The sequence below is a fragment of the Ambystoma mexicanum genome, chromosome 6q (genome assembly GCF_040938575.1).
Source record: "Ambystoma mexicanum isolate Mex_15411 chromosome 6q, UKY_AmexF1_1, whole genome shotgun sequence".
NCBI classification, from domain to species: Eukaryota; Metazoa; Chordata; class Amphibia; order Caudata; family Ambystomatidae; genus Ambystoma; species Ambystoma mexicanum.
In genome coordinates this window covers 576,465,583-576,489,649 of record NC_090937.1, presented here as the reverse complement: position 1 = coordinate 576,489,649, position 24,067 = coordinate 576,465,583, and the positions used below count along the sequence as shown (strand labels likewise).

Genomic DNA, 24,067 nt, shown 5'->3' with positions numbered 1-24,067 from the left:
CAGGGGTGCGCGGGAAGTTCCACACGCGATTAGTCAGGGTACGTGGATTGCAGGGGTGCGCGGGAAGTTCCACACGCGATATGGCCGGGTACGTGGATTTCAGGGGTGCGCGGGAAGTTCCACACGCGATATGGCCGGGTACGTGGATTTCAGGGGTGCGCGGGAAGTTCCACACGCGATATGGCAGGGTACGTGGATTTCAGGGGTGCGCGGGAAGTCCCACACGCGATATGGCCGGGTACGTGGATTTCAGGGGTGCGCGGGAAGTTCCACACGCGATATGGCCGGGTACGTGGATTTCAGGGGTGCGCGGGAAGTTCCACACGCGATATGGCCGGGTACGTGGATTTCAGGGGTGCGCGGGAAGTTCCACACGCGATATGGCCGGGTACGTGGTTTTCAGGGGTGCGCGGGAAGTCCCACACGCGATATGGCCGGGTACGTGGATTTCAGGGGTGCGCGGGAAGTTCCACACGCGATATGGCAGGGTACGTGGATTTCATGGGTGCGCGGGAAGTTCCACACGCGATATGGCCGGGTACGTGGATTTCAGGGGTGCGCGGGAAGTTCCACACGCGATTAGTCAGGGTACGTGGATTGCAGGGGTGCGCGGGAAGTTCCACACGCGATATGGCAGGGTACGTGGATTTCAGGGGTGTGCGGGAAGTTCCACATGCGATTAGTCAGGGTACGTGGATTGCAGGGGTGCGCGGGAAGTTCCACACGCGATATGGCCGGCTACGTGGATTTCAGGGGTGCGCGGGAAGTCCCACACGCGATTAGTCAGGGTACGTGGATTGCAGGGGTGCGCGGGAAGTTCCACACGCGATATGGCAGGGTACGTGGATTTCAGGGGTGCGCGGGAAGTTCCACACGCGATATGGCAGGGTACGTGGATTTCAGGGGTGCGCGGGAAGTCCCACACGCGATATGGCCGGGTACGTGGATTTCAGGGGTGCGCGGGAAGTTCCACACGCGATATGGCCGGGTACGTGGATTTCAGGGGTGCGCGGGAAGTTCCACACGCGATATGGCCGGGTACGTGGATTTCAGGGGTGCGCGGGAAGTTCCACACGCGATATGGCCGGGTACGTGGATTTCAGGGGTGCGCGGGAAGTCCCACACGCGATATGGCCGGGTACGTGGATTTCAGGGGTGCGCGGGAAGTTCCACACGCGATATGGCCGGGTACGTGGATTTCAGGGGTGCGCGGGAAGTCCCACACGCGAATTGGCTGTGTGCTCCCAGGCATTACCTGTACACCCTCCACGGCCCCTGCAGGCAGCACACACCACAGGGAACTACCCTGCACACCTGCTCATGTCTCCCACCACCCCCACCCCCCATCCACCAGGGACACCCTCCACCAGGCCCCCACCCATGTCTCCCACCACCCCCACCCCCCATCCACCAGGGACACCCTCCACCAGGCCCCACCCATGTCTCCCACCACCCCCACCCCCCACCCCCCAGGGGCACCCTCCACCAGGCCCCCACCCATGTCTCCCACCACCCCCACCCCCAGCACTGTGGGGAACCTGCCAGCAGGCCCCCACCCATGTCCAACCCATGTCTCCCACCACCCCCACCCCCCATCCACCAGGGACACCCTCCACCAGGCCCCCACCCATGTCTCCCACCACCCCCACCCCCCACCCCCCAGGGGCACCCTCCACCAGGCCCCCACCCATGTCTCCCACCACCCCCACCACCCATCCACCAGGGACACCCTCCACCAGGCCCCCACCCATGTCTCCCACCACCCCCACCCCCCATCCACCAGGGACACCCTCCACCAGGCCCCCACCCATGTCTCCCACCACCCCCACCCCCCATCCACCAGGGACACCCTCCACCAGGCCCCCACCCATGTCTCCCACCACCCCCAGCACTGTGGGGAACCTGCCAGCAGGCCCCCACCCATGTCCAACCCATGTCTCCCACCACCCCCACCCCCCATCCACCAGGGGCACCCTCCACCAGGCCCCCACCCATGTCTCCCACCACCCCCACCCCCCATCCACCAGGGACACCCTCCACCAGGCCCCCACCCATGTCTCCCACCACCCCCACCCCCAGCACTGTGGGGAACCTGCCAGCAGGCCCCCACCCATGTCCAACCCATGTCTCCCACCACCCCCACCCCCAGCACTGTGGGGAACCTGCCAACAGGCCCCCACCCATGTCCAACCCATGTCTCCCACCACCCCCACCCCCAGCACTGTGGGGAACCTGCCAGCAGGCCCCCACCCATGTCCCCCTGGCCCCAGGTCCTGACGATACACAATCATGGCAGTAATGGCCAGCATACCCAGCACAAACACCCAGGCAAGGATTGCATGCACCCACATAGTGAATGCAATCACATGACACAACCCCAAAGGCAAGTATGCAAAAGAACACATGTCCGTCACACACACATACACAATGGGTGCAAGTGAATGTCAAAACCCATATCATGACATGTAAGAAACCAAAGAGAAAATAACACAAGTGTAAGATAATATAAAAATGTATTAAAAACAAAAATCAAGTAAACCAATAAAACATACAACTATGTGGCAAAGTAAATAAAAGGTCCATGTCCGAGAACAAAAATGATAAACCAAAAAACAAAGGATTAAAAAATCAATAGAATTTGTCCAAAGCAAAACCATGTAGTAGGAAATCAAAGAAAAACCATTACGTCATGGTGTAAACAATAAAAAAATTAAAAAATGTATCTCCCAAAATATAACAATATATACAGGAATGTTCCAGGGTCCATGAGCCCAACACCACAAATGAAACCTAATACTAACTAATAAAATAAATATGTACAAAAAAGTGGCCATTGTCCGAGCGGTCCAAAATAATAAAAATAAATAAAGGAAACCTAGCACTAACTAACTAAAAAACTATATACAAAGGCAGCGGGCTAGTCCTGCGGCTCACTTGGTGATGCTGGCCAGGGCATCCTCGAACTCCATGTCAATGTCCTGGAGGCGGGACTCTGTCCTGGCCCCGAGGTCTCGCAGGGACAACCCCATGTGCTCACCAAAATCCCTGCGAGCCTCCTCGAGGCACTCAGCCCGCCTCAATGCCCGACGCATGGAGATCTCCGCCCTGGCCATGGCGAGCCGCTCCTCTTCCGCCCGCTGCCGCTCCGCACCTATCCGCTGGCCAAACTCCTCCCACACGGAACACACCGCCATGCCAGGGTTGCCCTGCCCTCCGGCCGATGCCTGCCCCTCTGATCTTGATGGCCCTGAGCCATGATGCCTCCCACGTCGAGCCCGCTGCTGCCTCCGACGCCACTGCCTCTGCCAGCACGACGGCATCCAGGCTGATGGTAACCACCGACGCCGTCGTGCACGTGCCCTGCCCGATGATGCCGGCACATCTTCCATCTGCTGGGGTCCACTTGCTGTGTCGTCCACCCCTGCTGGACCTCCGACTCCCAACTGTGGCAGGGATGGGATCCCCACCGAGCTGGCTGCATTGGTCGGGGCAGGTCCACAGGGGGCCATGGTGGCATCTGGGCCGGAAGACGGCAAGGAGAACGACCGGTGGATAGCCTGCACAGAGGAGGAGAGGGCCGTCAGATTGGCCAACACATGCAGGAACCCCCCGAACATGGCCGATCCCAATTGGGCCACGTCGGCACGGTGCACTTCGTGATGACGTGCGTGCTCCTCCCGGGAAGCACGCACGTCATCACAAATCACAGCCGTGCGCATCGCGACCCCAATCAGGACCTGCTCCACGCGGCCAGGGGTTCCCACGGCCGCAGGTGGAGGGGAGTCAGTTGACATGGACATCCCCACTACCTGCGGACGGGCCTGGGACGGGGCATCCCTGCTGGTGCATGGTGGTGCACTCACAGGGTCAGGGACAGCGACATGCACAGGCACCTCCACGGTGACCTGTGCTGCCTCCTGCCCCTGGCCCTGGACTGCACCACTTGCACCAGCAGGGATGCTCCCACCAGGCCCCATGTGTGCACCAGTGTCGGCCTCCTCCTCCTCTGTGCAAACCACCAACCTGGATGGCTCCTCACCGTCTCCCGCCGTAGCAGGCCCCTGTGGGGGCTCACCCACCCCTTCCGCTGCAGCCGTGGGGGCATCCCCGCCGCCTTGCTCCACAGCGCCGTCTCCGCCCTCTTCTTCACTAGCCGCTGCGTAGAGGGAGACAAAGGACACAAGCATCAGGCTACTGTAAAATGGTCCCCTAGACAGGAAGCAATAGCAGATGAGCACCCCTGTCAAAGTACACTTCCATCATGTCCCTCCACAACACATGGGTCAGTCCAGGCAAAACACACACAGTAAAAGGCATGGTGCATGCCATGCACATTTCCATGCATGTCCAATTGACTCTTGAAACATTCAATGATATGTAACTCACATGCATCATGGCTCATGCATATCACATGCACACACTTCACCTCAGTCACATCCATCTGGCCCCAAACACAACGAACACAGGCGAAACAAGGGTAAGTTGGGTGCGTCACAGAATCTGTGCATTGTCACACACATGTGTCATGCATCCATGGCATGCACAAGTCACAGACACGCAGGTCAGGCACACAGACATGGCTACCATATATGTACCTGGCATCAGCACCCATCCTACACCCCCATCCATGTCCAGGTACAGAGACTGGCATGCTCTCATGTCCTAAATCTGCATAGGGCTCCCCATGCCACATTTCAACACATGCAACAACCATGTGGGTCACACATCACTGGTCGCACATGCATTACCATGATGTCCCTGCACACATACATGCATACATGGCCCATGGCACACATACAGGCAAGTATCATAGAACCAGCACACCGCAACATGCCCTGTCTCACACAGTAATGCTTGCACACTTATCGCTCAACTCCAGACGGGCCTCCCTCTCAAGGACCTGGGCGTGGAGCGCTGGGCGTACGCGTTCCAGGACCCTCTTCTGGATGGAACTCATGCGGCCCCGGCCCCCCTCCACGAGGCGCCGGGCCTTCACAAGGGTCCTGGACCTCAAGTCCTCCCAGCGCTTCTTGATCTTCTGGACGTTGCGGGTTGCCACCCCCTCCGCGTTGATGGCAACCACACAGTCGGCCCAGATCCTCTCCCGTCCTTCCTTGCTGGCGCGGGACGATCCAAAGAGGGCATCATACTGCCCCAGGACATGCTCCACCAGGACACCAACTTCGGTGGCAGTGAAGCTGGTGCCCCTCTGCCCCTCTGGCCTGGGGTTGCCACTGGTGCCAGATGTCGAAGTGCCCGACATGGCAACCCCAGAGGCAGGTGTGGGTGGGCAACTGGGTCCTGGGGCTGGGCTGTGGAGCGATGTAATCCCAGTTGGGAGTCTTCAGTTCCAGCAGGGGTGGACACAGCAACTGGACCCCTGCAGATGGCTGATGTGCAGGCACCAAATGGCAGGGCACGGTGGCAGCAGGCAGGCAGGCAGGCAGGCAGCAGCAGATAGCACGTGGGAGGCTGCTCAGGGCACTGGGGGGGCAGTAACTCGGCCTTCTGGGCAGGAGCGTGGTGTTCCGTGTGTTTTCGGGTGGCCAGCTTGATACGGAGTGATTTGGCACGTGAAATTCCTGCACGTCAGCGTGAAATCCGAGGAAAGGGCCTTAGCGCGTAAGTGCGTCAGCACGCATATGCGATTCTATTGGACCAGAGTCCCTCACCGCGTAAGCGCGTCTGACGTGATCCGCACGGGCGTTCCCCACTCAGCACGTGATGACGGAGCACACGTGGAAATACTGCACGTCAGAGTGTCATCGCGTGTAATTGGCCAAAAGTGCGCGTACACGCGATTGGCCAATGTACGTGTATTACATCGCGTGTAATTGGCCAAAAGTGCGCGTACACGCGATTGGCCAATGTACGTGTATTACATCGCGTGTAATTGGCCAAAAGTGCGCGTACACGCCATTGGCCTATGTACGTGTATTTCAGGGGTGCGCGGGCACTTACACACGCAAGTACGTCAGCGCACCTGTATGCCTGCTGCGTGGGAATTTCCACACGCTATTGGAGTGGGAACTAGATTCCAGGGGTGCGAGGGTCACACGCTCGCCTAGAACACGCGCAAGGCATTAATTTGCGCACTTATCAATAAACAAGCCAGATGCCAGGATGAACATACCGTTCCTAGCAGCAGTGGCAGTGGGCTACCAAAGGAGGAGGAGGAGGAGAGTCAGGGCCAGAATATTCACACCCAGAACCAGCCTATTCGGGATGCCTGATGACCAGGTGTATGGGAGGTACAGGTTTCCAGCACACATCATACTGGACCTGGTCAGTGAGTGGGAGGATGACCTCACATCACCCACCCTGTGCTCCCAAGCACTCAGCCCCCTGCAGAAGGTCCTGAATGTACTGCACTTCTTGGCCACTGGATCCTTTCAGCGGACAAGTGCCATAGTGGGTGGTGTGTCACAGGCCACGCAGTCACGCTGCCTACACCAGGTCTTGAACATCATCACTGCACGGCCATCAGTCCGCAGGCACATATATCTCCCCAGGACTCATGCAGAAAGGCGGACGTGCATCCAGGAATTCTATGGTGTGGCTCAATTTCCCAAAGTGCTTGGTGCAATTGACTGCACACATGTGGCTCTACGTCCACCCAGGGCAACAGAGCACATCTATAGAAACCGCAAGCACTGGCATTCCATCAACGTGCAAGTTGTATGCAATGCCAAGGGAATAATCACATCAGTATATGCCAACTATCCCGGGTCCACCCACGACAGCTTCATCTACAGAATGTCTACCCTATGCCGGGACCTAGAGGCTGGCCAGCATGGAGATACATGGCTGCTTGGTGAGCATGAATGCCACTGCACATGCATGCATGTCAGATACTGGGTCATGACACAACACCACTAATGATACCCATCACCACCTCCGCAGGGGACAGTGCCTACCCTATCAGCCCCCACATGATGACCCCAATCCGGAACCCCACCACGCCACCCAAGGTAAGGTACAACACAGCCCACATTGCAACACGGGGCATAGTGGAGCGCACATTCGGAGTGCTGAAGTCACGCTTTCGCTCCCTTGACCGTTCTGGCGGGCAGCTGTTATATGCTCCCCGAATAGTGTGCAGGATCATAGTGGCAGCATGTGTCCTGCACAACGTTGCAACACGCCGGGGCCTGCCCGTGGACATGGTGGTGCCCCCACATCCACAACCACATGCACGCCCGCTGCGCATGGGAGGGGAAAGGGCACGGGGGGAGGCAGCCCGTACGCAACTGGTGGCCAACTTCTTCACCTAGGAATCACAGTGCTGGCTAGTGCACACTGCTCTGGCACATACCATCTGACAATCAATGATGACACTACCTGACAATGTCACAAAATTACTTGACAATAAACTGTCAGATACACTTCAGCCTGAGATTGTTAACATGGAAGTGTCACTATGTGTGCACCCCTACCTACACATACACCAGCAATGCATCACAACGAAAAGACACAACTCCATCAATCAAATATGCATTGCCACAGGCGATTCACTACATGACAACATTGCCATGTCACCCATTCCCTTCACAGTCCCGCCACTGAGGACACCATGTCATGGTATGTGAGAGCAAACAAACTGGCCATCACAACATGACACCGGTGTCACAAATAGCAGTGCCCCAAATGGTACATAGCCGCACTTGAACAGCTAACCGCGCTGGAGCCACTACTACACACCTGTGTAAGAGTAATTTCAATCAAATTACACACCAACCCACCCTGAAGCCCACCCAAACAAGACACAATGCATGTAATCAATGGTAGTCTCATTACCTGATTCTGCTGGTATGTCCTCACCGTCCAGATGTACAGTGATGGCGCCACGCAAAAGTGTCAGTGCACATCTACCGACATGTAGTCTGACTCCAGAGAGTATGCCCGTGTGAAGAACTGTGTGAAATACCTGCAAAACATGAGCAACATATGTAAGTAGAGGCACATATCAAACCATCATGCATAGTTAGGTGCAACAACAATGTACACTATGAATGTCTACACAGTATTGACTATGGACTGGCCAACAGCTCATGGGAGTCCAATGTCACCGTGTAATTTGCTGTCACTTGGGCACACCCTTTGCAAGCCCATGGAAACGGAAGCAGGAGGGGTGTGGATGTCTGCTACCCAAGCATCGAAACCAAACTCAGGACAAGCCTGCATGTGCCCAGCCACAATACAGTGTATGCCCAGGTAGCCACACAAGGCAACACTCTTGGAAAAGAAAAAAAAATATTGAGAAAAAATGGCCATGAAAGGGCCGGCGGGGGGGGGGGCCACCTATGAGGTCCGAGGACAGGATGCACGCCACAATCCACCTGTGTGGATCATGGGAAACTAAAACACCCCATAGGCTCGTGGCCCACACGGCTACTCTGTTGTGGGAGATGAGTCGCTATCGCTCTGGCCAGACCCTGCAGCTGACTCAGGAGGTGGGGGAGCTGCCTCAGAAGATGGTGTGACAATGGGAGGCAGCCCACGCAAAGCACGAGTTTGCTCCTCCATGGCTGCAAGCAGGCGGGTCTGGTAGTTCTGGTTCTGGGTTGTAATCATGCGGAGGTCCCCATGCAGTAACTTCCGGGATGACCTGACCTCCGCACGAGTTGCCTGCATCTCGGCCGAGAGCGTCCGTGTCAGACGCTCCAGCTGCTCCTCTGTCCTTCTATGGGATGAAGCCTCAAGCTCTAACAGGGTCGACCTGAGGTGATGGAATTCTTCCCTCAGGCCTTCCCTGTGGCGCTGGGACTCCATGGAAAGTGATTCCCGCAGAGTCGCCAGTGCCGCCCGCCTGTCCATGTTGGACGCCAACATATCCTCCCTGTGTGCCTGGCAGATGGACTCTGTAGCCTGCTCCAGTCGCTCCATCAGCCTTTCTGGGGGGACAATGGAAGTGGCCACCCTATCCATGGCCTGTGCAATCATCTCGGATGATGCTGCCTGTTGGTTGGCCATACCGTAGATGGATTGCTCCCAAGCGGTATTGCCAGGTGGCATACGGCCACCACGTTGACGGGCACCACACCTGCCTGGGGCAAGGCGGACTGCGCCTTGCTGTGCCGGCAAGGCCTCAGGCTGCAGGACTGCATTCCCTCTCTGATCTGCAGCCCCAGGAACAGGATCAGAGATTGTGTGGTGTGGCCCTGCATCCGTAACCACCGGAGGCTGAGCTGCCGACACTGACATCCCCATTGAGGGCAATGGCCCGGCTGCAGGTGGGTCGGACAGAGGAGATTCTCTCCCAAGAACACTCACCTGCGACTGCACATAGGTGTCATCCTCCGAGTCTACACCTGAATACTGCTCGGGGGAGGAACCCCCAGAGACACCCCTCGACAGCACGACCTGCAGCACTTGTGGGTTTTCACCCACAAACACACCACGTCCCTCACTTGTGGAAGGTCGGCCCGGGTTGCCCTCCTGGGACGGCTCAACCACCACATCCCCAGCATCAACAAGTGCTTCGTCCCCTGCAAAGACATGAAAGAGAAAAATGGAAACAGGCATTAGCACCATGGCATGCAACAAGGGCTGATGAACAACAGAGGCAGTAGTTCTACGACACATGTCCCACATGACTGGGAGACCTCCTATGCATTCACCATCACTGGGTCTGTAGGGGAGGCTCAGGGCATACAATGTACAGATTGGAGAGCAACGCCTGCTCACCATGCTGCCTAGCACTGCCATCACACATTGGCCGGTGATTGCCATGTCAAAGGCACATGCCATCACACACATGGCATGTGACATAGCCACCAAGTGAAGAGGGAGAGGAGGGCAACTTTTTTGGATTTCAACCACTCTGGTCCTGACATTGCATCATCACATCAATAAGTTAACATGTTGTACATGGATCTGCTAGTCCAAATTGGCCACGATGCACAGTGCCTTGTCTACATCAACAAAATGCAGTAAACAATGAGATTCCACCTCCCCATCACCTGTAAAGGAATCATATAGCATTCGTGAAGCACCGGTCCAGAAATGTATGAAGGTACAGCGGAGCACTGAGGGGTGGTGGGGCAGAAGGGGATGCCAGTCAACAATCCTACTGGTGCTGGTGTCATTCATGTCACGCAAGTGCAGGGGTGGGTGGCACAATGAAGTGCAAGGGGAAGTGGCGGCTGGAAGTGCTGTACAAGGTAAGTAGGACTTAACGTCAAGGGCAGATGGTGTTAGGCGCAGACAAGTGCTGGGGGGGGTGGCCTATAGGGGTACAGATACAATCATGCAGTGCTGTGGGCTCGGAGGGGACAGGGGAGGTACACACTGCATCTGGCTCGGCAAGGTCCTTGCAGATTTCTATGTGTCCTGCAGAGTTGTCACATGCCGCAGATATGTGCCCTTGGATTGGGGATCTCATCTTGGTGAAAAGGGTGAGGCGCTATTGCCTTTGGAGCATGTGGCAGGCCAGTTTGCCAGAGGATGAGCATGATGCAGGACATTCCCTCTCTGCCACCCGGCACCTGTGGTCTGGGTTCACAAGATCCGAGTCATGCCAGGACTCTGCATTGGCATGGGGCTTCAGACAGGTGGTCATGACCGTGGCAAAGACATCCAGTGTACCTGACATAGAGTGGAGCATGGAGTGGGCCCTGTCAGGATGGGAGTGAGCCTAAGGGGGAGCTGGATGGGGGGGAGATCTTGGCAGCATGAGCCTCGACTGACACACACTTCATGGGTTGGAATACCAAGAAGGTGTGTGACAGTGGTGAGGGTGGCTTTGCCTGTGGGGTGGTGAGGGTGAGCTGGGAGGAGAGGAGAATGTGATCACTCCAGGAGAGAGGAGTGCAGAGATGGACGGAGAGGGGAAAGTCAGATGAGATCAGAGCATCAAGAGTGTGCCCTGCAGAATGAGTAGGGACAGACGGGAGTCTAGAGGGTGAGAGGGAGTTGCTGAGGTCACAGAAAGGTCACGTGGGGGGTCAACAAGCATGCAGGTGGATGCGTACAGCACCAAGGAAGAGGATTTCTGTGTCTGGGGACATGAGTGAGGAGGAGAGGTGAGGACACTCAGAAAGGAAGTAGTACATTTGACCAGTTTTCCCAGACACAGTACGCACAGTTTGTGAATGTCAAGGTGTGGTAGAGAGAGACGTCACACAAGCCATTCCAGAGTGGAGTAGGTCTAAGTAGGAGTGACAGTGGCAGGAATACCCTCAGGGAAGCCAAGGGCACACCCCCCCTGCACAGTAGTGGCGGGCCAGGGAGAGGGTCTCCTGAACATCAGGTAGGAGTGTGTGAAGGATGCAGACAGAGCTGGCCGTCAGACATGTTTCCATGAGACCAAGGATGTCAAGGTGCATAACCTCATGTAAGTGACAGATATCGGAGGAATGCCTGATGCAGCCGAAGTGAAAGGAGTGTAATTGTGGAGGAGGTTGACAGCCTTGGAGGACTTACGGGGAGTGCTAGAGATCAGAGGTGCAGCATGTGTAGGAGTTGGAGTGGGAGGCGGAGAAGGATCATGGGAGGGTGCAGGGAGGCAGTGCAGGATTGATGAGGAGAGAGGAGGGGGGACAGCAGGAGAGGAAAGGAAGTTGATGAGATGTGGGTAGCATTTCTCAAGGAGAATGAGGTTGGCCTAAGGGCCTTGGACTGAGATGCTCCCATTACCATGCACATCAATTGTGGCCTCTGAGGATTGGAAGGAGGCCAGGAGTACACCCCAACGGGTCCCACCATTGATGGTGGAAGAGGAGCAAGGAGAGAGGACAGGGACCATGTGAAGGGTCTATGGGACAGGCAAAGGCATGTATGAGCAGATGTCAGTGAGAGTTAGCTTTGAGTAGGCTCAGATGCACTTGTCAGCAATAGGGTGGGTCGCATTGGAGGGCAGGGTGCCCTCATTTGACTGTTAGCAAGCAGGTGTCGTGAGTAGGGCACGATGGTCTGAACTGTAGAAGTCAGGGAAGATAGACCATGAAGAGCAGCATGGAGTGTGAGGGAATGGGGCTCGAAACCAGACGGTACCAAAGCACACAGGTAGGAGGTGGATGTCAAGGCAACATCCACAGTATGACAGCATGTTGGTTGGCATTTATATACAGAGGACGCATTAGCATGTGGTATCATTGCATGTCAGGCATGTGAAGATGAAACTTGAATGGCTGGGGGAAAGTATAGGAATGGTATGTAAGACATCAGATGAATAGACAGGGGAGTATGAGCAACAATGTAGTGACAAAATGACAATTCAAGGGCAACTTCCATGGTGTAGGGCCATATGTGCACTGTTGCCAGTTGGGATAGTGCTGTGGGCAGATGGTGTTGCACTGAACATACTGGATGAGGCACATGGGTGCCACTATCAACTCTGCCACACACCCCCTTGACAGGCACCCAACATGAATGCTTCACACACACACCATGCACATGGATAATACACACATGCATGTGCACTCACCGGATGATGCCTCATAATCAGGGAGATCTCCCACACCTTGGAGTTGTCCCTCGGTGACGTAGGATCCAGCTACGGACTCGTGTGGTGTGAGTTCTATTTCCTGTGCTGGGGACCCACCTCCAGTCACCAAGGTTGCGGCATGACTTGAGGCCAGCTTATCCTTTGCCCTGCGCTTAAGGTCATTCCAGCGCTTCTGGCAATCACTAGCTGTGCGCCTCACTACTCCAAGGGCACTTATTCTGTCAGCAATGGTCTGCCAGTGTGCCTGGCGTCTGGCATGTGTGGTCTTGGACCCTGCAACGATGACCATTTCCCTATCATGATCTGACACATACTGAACAAGTGCATTCAGTTCGGCGTCTGTGAAGCTTGGCTTCCTTGATGGGCCGGACTGTGCAGCCGTGCCTGGGGCATCAGCCTGTGCCGGACGTGCACTCTTCCTCTTGCGCTTGGAAGGGGGTGGGGATCCAGAGTGTCCTACGCCGCTGTGGACACTAGGGGCAGGAGCCGTGGTGGACTCAGTACTGGGTGTGTGGGATTGCACACTCAGCATGGGAGTAGGTGCAGGCATTGGGGGTAGTGGGATGGGGTCAGGCCTGATCTGAGGTGCATGAACTAGGACCGACACAGTCTTGGCAGGGTGTATGAGAGGTGGGGTGGATGGAGCCACACCCTGGCTACGGGGGCCAGCAGATGACCTATCTGGCATAGATGCGCGTGCCCTGATGACACCAATGTGCACCGGTGCACGTGCAGTGGACCTGCTGACCTGGATGTCAGCGATGGGATCACCCTCGGACAGGTCTGGTGCCACAATGGGCTGGTCCGACAAGGGCTGATCAGGGTTGGTATCAGCCACATGACCCTCAACTGGGGGGGGGGGCATGGGTGTCCCTGACTGGTCCTCCAGACTGGGGGGGACAGGGGCACCCTGCAAGTCACAACCACGTCCCCTAGTGGATCCTCCACGGCCACCACGTGTGGCTCGGCCACCTTTGCCACCCTTACGGCTTGCATGCCTCCCAACCATGGCACTGATGTTATTGTGCGTATGGGAGTCAGTGTGCACAATTGTCCTGGGCAATTGGGAGTCAAAGGGGTTGGGTACCAGATGGTATTCGTACCCTAGTGCAGTGGCAAGGCTATATGACACCCCTGGGGAAAGATGACGGGTCACGCAACGCACAGGCACCCCAGAAAAGTTAAGGAACGTGCACAATACCCCTCCTAGACCACGTGTGCTGATGGAAAACCCTGCACTACGCTGTGGCATCCAGTAACACAATGAACGTATGCGTGTCACACGCAGCCTAGAATGACCTCTGAAGGGGTAGGCTACACACGGGGCAAGCACAGAAGTTAGATACGTGCGTGACTCACCGTCTGCCAGGTAAAAGAGCGTGAAAAATGAGCGCGTTTGGTTGGCAACACCCCCGCCAAAAGAAGATGTGTACGCTGTCTGAGGAGACAGGACAACAGTAGAAGGGGACACTGTTTGAGGGAACAGGCCCAGGTAAACCAGTACAAGAGGAAAAAGAGAAAAAGCTGTCAGAGGTAACAGGGAGTACGAACTGGAAACGCCGTGAAGTAAATCGCGTGTGAAACGACAAGAAGTACAGAATTCACCCACTCGCTCTCCACGAAAAGCACGTACAGGGAAATGGTGTTCTACACTACCTTATATACAGGCCCACACGTACAGCGTCACTTACGGCGTGTACGTGCTTGGCCCATGTTCACCAATCACACGCTTTGTCACTTCTGCGTGTGGATCCTTTTTCACCAATCACACGCTTTGACACTCCTGCGTGTAGCTCACTTTTCACCAATCACACGCTTTGTCACTCCTGCGTGTAGATCCATTTTCACCAATCACACGCTTTGTCACTCCTGCGTGTAGATCCATTTTCACCAATCACACGCTTTGACACTGCCCGTGCAGGTAACTATAGACGCACATATGCTGGTGACGGGTTTTCGCGCGATTCGCTGAGTGTGGAGTTTTCACGTGCAAAATCACTCCCTATCAGGCTGTCCACGCGTTCAAACACGAAAGACCACGCTCCTGGCCAGGAGGCCAAATTACAGTCCCCCAGAGCCCTGAGCACGCTCCCACCTGCCATCTGCTGCTGCCTGACTGCCTGCTGGCCACGTGCCCCACAGTGCTGGTGGGTGGGGGTGGTGGGAGACATGGGTGGGGGCCTGGTGGAGGGTGCCCCTGGTGGATGGGGGGTGGGGGTGGTGGTAGACATGGGTGGGGGCCTGCTGGCAGGTGCCCCTGCACTGCTGGGGGGTGGGGGTGGTGGGAGACATGGGTGGGGGCCTGGTGGAGGGTGCCCCTGGTGGATGGGGGTGCAGGGGGACATGATCAGGTGTGCAGGGTAGTCCCCTGTTTTGTGGGCTGCCTGCAGGGGCCGTGGAGGGTGTACAGGGTACACCTGTGAGGGCCCACCCAGCCTATTCGCGTGTGATAATTCCCACGCACCCCTGTAATACACGTACCCTGGCCAATCGCGTGTTGAACTTCCCGCTACCCCTGTAATACACGCACCCTGGCTGTTCGCGTGTGATAATTCCCGCGTACCCCTGTGATACACGTTCCCTGGCCTATCGCGTGTTCTACTTCACGCGTACCCCTGTAATACACGTTCCCTGGCCAATCGCGTGTTGAACTTCCCGCTACCCCTGTAATACACGCACCCTGGCTGTTCGCGTGTGATTATTCCCGCGTACCCCTGTAATACACGTTCCCTGGCCTATCGCGTGTTCTACTTCACGCGTACCCCTGTAATACACGTACCCTGGCCAATCGCGTGTTGAACTTCCCGCTACCCCTGTAATACACGCACCCTGGCTGTTCGCGTGTGATGATTCCCGCGTACCCCTGTAATACACGTTCCCTGGCCTATCGCGTGTTCTACTTCACGCGTACCCCTGTAATACACGTTCCCTGGCCTATCGCGTGTTCTACTTCACGCGTACCCCTGTAATACGCGTTCCCTGGCTGTTCGCGTGTGATAATTCCCGCGTACCCCTGTAATTCACGTTCCCTGCCTAGTCGCGTGTAGAACTTCCCGCGTACTCCTGATTTGAAGATTGCCCGCTTTGCTTTCCTTGTTTGCCTGCCCTGTGAAGTGGTCCAGGGTTAGCGCAGCCCTTAGCGATGATTTAGCGATTTTGATGGCTTTTCCTTGCGCGAGGGCGTTCTTGGGGGCGTTACTGGCGCTGCTGCAGGCTCGCTGCGATTCTCTGCGCCACGGCTGGTTTGGGAGCATGAAATCCATGAATACGCTGTGCGCGGAAATCAGTTTTAGCGCACGTGCCTGGCGCAGACTATCGCAGGCGCACGCTGTGCGCCAGCCGCGTGCGCTACTTGTGCGCTGGATTCTATGAATTACCCTGTTAATGTTTTAATCGATAACCACAAGTGATTGTACCATATGCAGACCTCATGTAGGAAGGTGGCCCCCAAATAACAGAATTTACTGTGATTTTCTCCAGATTTGACTCACACAAAGGATTCTGGTGCCAGCTGCTGGAAGAAGGAAAAACGAAATGCCTTGGGAGGAGCAAAGGTCGGCGGTACCCACCCATGGATTCAGAGGTGAGAAATGGCTGAACGCCACTGAGCACCAAAACGCGGAATTTTCAGGAGTCGGGCAGGATTCTAGAAAATACATGAATGTGAAACTGAGCATCAGCTCATCAAAATGCCAAAAGGACAACCATATGCGGTGGTGTATCGCTCTGATGGCAAGGGTTCAGGGTGAAGTAGAAGCGAAGAAAGCAGGGCAGTGAAATGTATGCATGCTATCATAGTTTCTGTCCGCTACTCAGCAAGCGAGAGGCATCTCCTCCAATCACGACAGGAAGCCCTGCCCACAACCTTTCCATTGAGTGCTCTCAGCTGACATGTACGGCTTGTGTTGTAAAGATGCAGCCACAGCGAGCCCCTGGTCTCATGGGCGCTCAGCTCAGGAAACACTTCCCACTTCACTCCGCGCGGTCTGACTGCCGCTGCACGTTTCTCAGGGGCGCACACAGTACAGCCCTGGCTGAAAGCTAATGATGAGTTGCTAAAACAAGGAGATTGAGCAGAGGGTGGCCGCATTTAATTACATGAATCAATAACTAATCAAGCGTTATTACAAACCATTGACAGGGACTCCCTTCCCTCATCATAAATCAGCATCCATAAGCAGGAAGCACTGTGCATGACCCAGAAACACTTCCCGAGACTGCGCACGATAGCAAGTGCGCCAATCCAGCATCCAGAAAAGAATCACAGCCGAGCCTGAGACCTGGCATCACTGCTTGCGACCCACTACTCAACCACACCCTGGAAAACATCAGGTACATGACAAATTCACGCTCTTCGTGGCACTACATGATGATCAGAGGTCTAAAGGTCAACATCAACAGCTTACATAAATCATGAATGCAAGCAAATGGCAAAATTTAATTATCTTGAAAACGCTCAAAATTAAGTTTTGCTTGTGCAACATAAAAAGTCAAACATAAAATTAATGCAGAAACATCAAAGCATACTATTCACACAATCGTACTGTCTTCAAACAGAGTAAACTAAACTACAAAACGCTAGGGAGGAGTTGGTGGGTCATCACTCTTAAGAGGTCCCATTGACAATTGTACAATCCAGGTCACGCACCAGGCGCGCTTTAAGTGAGAGTCATGCGCAAACATGACATACAGTGGTCTAGTTCAACAAGAGGTTAGGATGGCTCTATTGCCCACTAGATGAGTGGTCATTACAATGGCACCACCACAGCGCCAAATGTCAGGCCATAATACCTACTGCTCCGGTAGGCCATGGTGGCATCACCTTAGAGGGCACATAACCATAAGGTCGGGCTCGAAGACAATAATAGGGAGTTGGTGTTAAGATTGTTTCGAATGTACCTCCACTTAGAATTGATTCTGAGCGTAAGGCCCTTTGGATAACACAAATGCAATGGATGGGGATCCAGAATAACTCTGACACCAAATAATCGAACTCAGGAAGATGGCAAAGTTTATTGTTTTAATATCAATTGTCTAAAACAGCGCACATCAATGGACGTTCACTCGAGCTCTCGCACAGTTCACATAAAAACACATTTATATACTAAAAATGTGTCATATGTGACGTCATACTACGTGGCAAATGAGAAAAACCTATGAGGGGCTGTGATAGGCTCAAGGGGAACATCTAAGTATACTTTCTATAAGGGGTGGATTTGTGATTGGATATCTACTGTCAGGTGGACAACTTATGCCTACCTCTAAAATGTGTCATCTTCAACACTAGTAAGTACACGGTATATCATTGGCTCCCAAACTATAAAGCCCTTCATTATACAGCCCTCTATAATTGGTTGGCACGCGCGTGCCATGTCTGGAACATTCGGTTCACTTAGCAGCACATATGCTCAAACTCAGGTGCCAGGAGGTGGATTTGACTTTACCTCCCCACCCAATTAGCCCAACGTCTCTCATCACCCATGCCTTCTGCCATGAAGATTGTCTTTGAACTTGGCCTTGCAGAGTAGTCTTGTCTCTGGGAGTATAAGGGAGTTTGAGCACGCACTATTGTTGATCTACGGCTCCAAGCTCAACTCTATTTCCATCCTTGTCTCACGTGACAGGAGACCACGATTTGGTCCATTTTGCAGCATTTATATGTCTTAAATTAATAAAACTTGGCATGCTTGGTGTTCTTTATTTGCACCTTAAAAAGGGATGATTTAGCTTCTCATGTTCACAGCCTTCAAGAATAGATAACCAGCCTTGGCTGCCTTCAGCTTCGGTATCAGGCCAGACAGCCTCACCATTCGTGACCACGATCTCAGCTAATTCTTTGCAGCAACACAGTTCTTGGCCTTTCCTGTTCATGGGTCCGGGCTTACTAAATTCATGACACCGATATCCAGCATCTATACATTGGTGGTTTCGTCTGCAGTCTATTCACTATGTATAGCAAGCTCATATGATCACTTAGTCTACTTGAGTTACAGCATAAGTTTACTTGATTCTTAACTTCGTTATTAGTTTGTATAAGGTCCATGCATTCTCTTCAGCCAGTATTCTCAGGGCGTCACACTCGTCTTTTGTGATGTCACCAGCTCCTCTTTCACTCTTTTTCATATTGCTCCAGTGAGTTCCTCCCTCAGATTGTCATCTCTCTGGAATACATTTGATAGGGCTTTCTAAGAGGGTATCTTCTTTCGAATATTTGACAGGGTATGGTCACAACTGCTGGTGTCAAGCATGGCACAATCTCAGGCTTCCAACATTCAGGAGGTAGGGGCGGGACTTCCTGGAGAGGTATGCAGCTGCTCCGCTACAATTCCCCGTTGAACCTACTACAAAGTTAGGGGACAGTGAAAGCTCACAGTCCCCAAACCTCAGAAAATAAATTGTGCTTACTATCCCAAGCACCTCGTCAGCTTCATCTGACCTTATCATGCCAATGTTCACACCTTTGCAATACAGTATGATACAATACAGGATTGAGCGCAGAAAGGACCTGTTCACGTGTGGGCACACTACAAGTCACAAATAAATTGGCCTTAAAATTCGTAAAAGAACCCAGAAAGCATCGGTTATCGAACTCACTCAAACGCACTTACTCAAATTCACTGCTATGGGGAAGATAAGGTAATGGATTGTATTCCTGAAAGCGCCCAGTTCCCGGTTCATAAACCACTCCAACATCACTAATGTTCGGAGGATTGAAAGTGCAACACAGCAGAGAAAGGGCAGGGGCCCAACCCCTTAAAGGAGAGAGTTGTATCATCTAAACTCTGGTCGCAATCCCCATCCACAGGTTAACAGGAAAAACACAGGCCATCATTCCTCCTCATGCCGGACAGCATTACCAAGAAATGGGGTAACCAGAAATCGAGCACCAGAGCAAAAGCAATAAAACAGGAATCAAAGCGGACAGCACTGGAGTGAGTGAGCTCCTTGCTAAGGTGCCCAGACGTCCCAGTTTTCCCGGGACATTCCGGGGAAATCACCCTCCGTCCCGGGGTCCCAGGAGTTTTTAGATTTTATAAACCCTGTCCTGGTTTTGCCAGTACCCGATTTTGAACTCATGAAATCGGGTCCCGGTGCAACTCTTCCGGTGCGAATGGGGGCGTGAAATGCTTTTCACGCCCCCATGTCCTCCCCCTTCCCCTTCCAGGCACTCTCCTCCAATGAGAGAAGTGTGCCTGTGAGCACACCCCCTTCCCGCCCCGCGAAGCAGACCAACGACATAGAAGTAGGGCTAAAGTTTTATTTGTATTTACTTTAGTCCTACTTCTATTTCCATGACCTGCCTCGGTTTTAAAAAGTCAGTGAGACCTGGCAGTGCTTTAGGCAAACACCTGCTGCAAGTGAGTCTACGGTGCTAGTGGGTGTAGAGTCCGATCTCACAACCCCTTTAAGGGACACACTGCTCTGAGCCTTGATCTGCTCATTGTGCCTGCCAGTCCCCGCTGGCAAGATGCAAGACTGGCCCTGGTGCTCATGACCATTACCATGGGCCTGACAGTCCCAATCCATATGCTTAAACGGGTGCAGTTAAACATTCACAAACATGTTTGCATCCAGATTATCAATATTAATCCCTGGGTTTAGGAGCAATGAACCAATCCCCTTTGTCTAGTTGCAACAGTGAAGATCAGAAAACCTGCCAGCAGGCAGCCATGCTGTTTATATTGGGAGCTCACTGACCCTCTTCCAGAGGTGGAGTATGTTTTTGAACAGGTCAGCTGTGGCTTCATGTGGCAGCTGCTACACCTTATTGCCTCTCATCCGGAATGTGTAAAAACCATCAAATTCTTTTATAAATCTCCTCCTCCTCCAGCGCTTGGAGTAATTTAATAACAGAAGAGGAACCGAGCAGATCTGCCACTTATCTCTGCTGCTGTTCGCCTTGTATGATGAAACGTTTCTAATAAGACTAAACCAATGCACACATGCCCATCCTTTCCCGGCTTCTCCAGTCAGTTGCCCATCCTTTCCTGGCTTCTCCAGTCAGTTGCCCATCCTTTCCCGGCTTCTCCAGTCAGTTGCCCATCCTTTCCCGGCTTCTCCAGTCAGTTGCCCATCCCTTCCCGGCTTCTCCAGTCAGTTCCCCATCCCTTCCCGGCTTCTCCAGTCAGTTGCCCATCCTTTCCCGGCTTCTCCAGTCAGTTGCCCACAGGGATGAGCTTAGATGCAGCGCCTGTCCAAGTTTTCCTTTGGCCATAGTTCTTCTAACAGCCTATTGTTCCAGTGCTTGGAAAGCAGCAAAACGGGCTGTGACTTGCTGCTGGCCTTTTTTTCATTCATCTACTCAGGTGCCTGTAGGAGAGGGAAATGGAGGGGGAAATTCGGTCCATGCGGGAGTCCATATGGATCCGGATCGCTCTTTCGCATGGGAAAGAGCAGTTGAGTCAATAGGGATATGCTATAATCGGGGACCGTCTTGCTTGCTCAATACTGACCTCCGCCATGCACAGGTGCGTGCACACCAGAGGGCATTTTGTGCATCCACATGCAGGGGATTTAGGAATCAAAATCTGGGGTCTGCTCCGCTCCCCGGCCTGCATCTTTGTCATGCATATAATCAATAGAATCCAGCAGAGTGGCCCCCGGCCCCCGGAGCAGATGTGCCTTCATCTTTCTATCAGATTCTCTGCTAACTCAATAATGATATGAAGGGTTTTGGCTGGCTTGTGCATGTTTTTCCACATCTGTGCCATTTCCCAACCACTGGATAACGAGACTGTGTCAGCTGCTGCTTGATCACAGGTCTTCCCAATCACTGATGCCCAATTTCCAACGTACATTCTATTTTTGAAGTACACATTATTGTCTTGACCAACCTGGGCTCTCCTTTGTAAAATGCAAGGAAAAGATGTTGAATTTGTAAGAGACTCTAGAATGGCTCTAGAAGTGACACATCAGAAAAATCAATGAAACATCAGTCTCTTTTTGATGATGAAACACAACTTTATTCGGCGGTTAGCGCCATAAAAGCGTCAAAACACACAAAAAAGGAATATATAAAGCTCAATGCCACATCTTAAAATGCTTCATATAACATCACATTAAAACTAATCGTCACATCTTCAAAACACATCACTTTTTTAAGAACAAACTATAAAAGTAGGCGAATTGCAACAACATACAGTTGCACCGATTTAATAAACGTAACTAGATGTAGTTAGAAAGCACCAAAAGGAGGAGTATAGAGACTCACTGTGTATTAGATCTTCTTAGACAAGACCGGTGCAAACATTTTGAAACAGAAAATACAGCAGCCGGGTCCTTAGCATGAGGGCAGAGTTCAAGGGCAGCTTGCACTGACCTCACGTTCCTTGGTTAAAATAAAGGTAACAGGTATCCTAATCTGAGGTCATTGTATCTAGTGCAAAAGAACAAGAAATACATGATAGATTCATCGCTGGCACGACAAACTGCACAAACAGGGCTATTGGCCGACTTCCATTTTGCAGTGACAGATACTACTCTCAGCGTGTTAGTGTGCAGCTGTGTATATAGTGAGCGCGCAAAGAATATAGCAAGATTACAGCCAACATGTGTTTCGATCTATTCCGAGCTCTTTTTCAAGGCTAAAACGTTCACACAAGTACGATTGCCATGAAAGATACTTTAAAAACGAGTTGCAGCTTCCATCTTTTCAATTGTGTGAAGGCACCAGTATGTGATTAGCCATCGTCGAGGTACAGGCATGCAAAATAGACACGTCTCCCATGTTTAAACGTCCTTGTCACCAAAAATATCAGGCAGCAAAATCTAAATCTCCAAAATAGAGGATTATTTATTTTATTTATTTGTATTTGTCGAGTGCACTGCAGCGCACGGGCATCGAGGCGCTATGAGACAACTTAAGAAGGCTTGATTCAAGGTTACACGAATGCGGCCTCTGCAGAGAAAGCTTGAGCTTTGTTGCAGTTACACGTTTAACAAAAACAGCAGAAGGCATACATGAGTGTATACAGCATAAACGGCAGATGGCATACAAAGAGCCTAGTTTTGATAGCTTTCCTGAAGGTTTCATGGGAGTCAATCATCCTAATAAGGGGGGGTGGGGGGGGAGTTCCAGTAGCTGGCTGCATGTTAGGGAAGTTAGAACCGCCCGCCTGCACTCTGCGGGTCAAAGGGACAGTAATTCTGTTGATATAGGCAGCTCTCTCTGGTGGGTCTGGAGGGGGTGTGGAGGGAGATACTTTGAGCTAGATAGGGTGGGGCAAGGCCGTGAAGGCATTTGTGCGTCAATGCTAGTGTCTTATAGGTAATTCTTTCCTTCACAGGGAGCCAATGGACTTTCCTCCTGACCTCAGAGATGTGATCTTTTCTGGAGATGCCAGTTGCAGCCCTCAGGGCATTGTTCTGTACTAGTTGTAGTTTGGTCAGATTCTTTTTGTGATGTTGCCAAGGAAGCACTTACACAGTGTTGTTTGCAGCCCATCAGCCGACAAAGAAATCCAGGCAAACTCTTGCTATTGGCCCACAAATGGCCAAGGGAGGTGAGGTCTACTTGCAACCCTGCAGAAATAGCATGAATCAGTCGGAGTGCTGGATTCATGCACATGCAGCAAGATTCCCAAACAGGTCACACAACTGTGATTGCACACTGAGAGGGAAGTCTCCAATCCACTGCATGACTGAACACAAATGCAAAATACAAACGGCATGTTGTGTCGCAAAGTGCACCGCGTCCATTTGCATGGCCTTGTGGCACGGATCCTTTTCTCCGTGTGATTGCGGAATTCCAGGACTCTGTTTTGAAGTCATGGTGTATATCTGAGAGTAGGTGAGGGGAGGACCCCCAGAAAACGCACAGGTGCTAAAAGCTAATAAAGGTCAGTGGTAGATAACCAGGCACTATCTAGAATGACTCACTGGGGCACGAGGAAGTCACATACATGTGGGCATCTGTCTGCAATAACCGCAGTCTACTGCATGGGGAAGAGTGGCATTCTTATTTTGGGCACAAATTTCTCATTTTAGTGTGTAAGTGCATTGAAAGATATGTCCTTGGCACCCCTTCTATGCTCCATCACAAATTATTTCTTTGAAGCATGAATTCTGCATGGGTCACAGAATTCATTTGTGATGGAACATAGAAAGGGTGTTTTCTATTGCCTGTGTGTGTCTCTGTGTGTCTGTGCACGTGCGTGTGTGTGTGTGTGTTTGTACGTGCACAAGTAGGGAATGTGCGAATGTCATTTGGGTACATTGACATTTTATTACAATTTAGTTTCAGCACGACACCCAAGTTATCTCTAGTTCTGAAAAAAGGTCACTGCGCACTTAGATCTCTGCGAATTTTCATGCATCTACTCAGCCATGAAAATGCTATTGATTTCACTGGTGTAACTTGTGCACAGGTTTATAACTGGTGATCAAGCCCCCTTATCTTTGATATTGGGAATAGAGCCTGTAACGTGCCGGTCGCGCACAGATCTCTGCAGCACATGCGCATTAACTCCAAACAAGATCCACGAATTCCCTCAATCGTCACCATCTCTTTCTATGACAGTGCCTCTTTCTCTCTGTGCCCTCTCTTTTCTTTGCTCATCACAAACCTTGTTTTCAATTGATATACATACGCTGAAACTATTATCTCTAGCAATATTTGTT

The 24,067-nt window shown here is 52.7% G+C and overlaps 1 protein-coding gene across 1 annotated transcript in view; it reads left to right on the top strand.

The window, feature by feature from the left end:
- The window catches only part of LOC138516152 (bifunctional heparan sulfate N-deacetylase/N-sulfotransferase 3), a 758,026-nt gene that overhangs the window by 687,632 nt on the left and 46,327 nt on the right, over nucleotides 1–24,067 (top strand). The window contains exon 13 of the mRNA XM_069631061.1: nucleotides 15,929–16,031. Within this exon, the coding sequence (XP_069487162.1) occupies nucleotides 15,929–16,031 (103 nt within the window). The remainder of the gene's footprint in view (nucleotides 1–15,928; nucleotides 16,032–24,067) is intronic.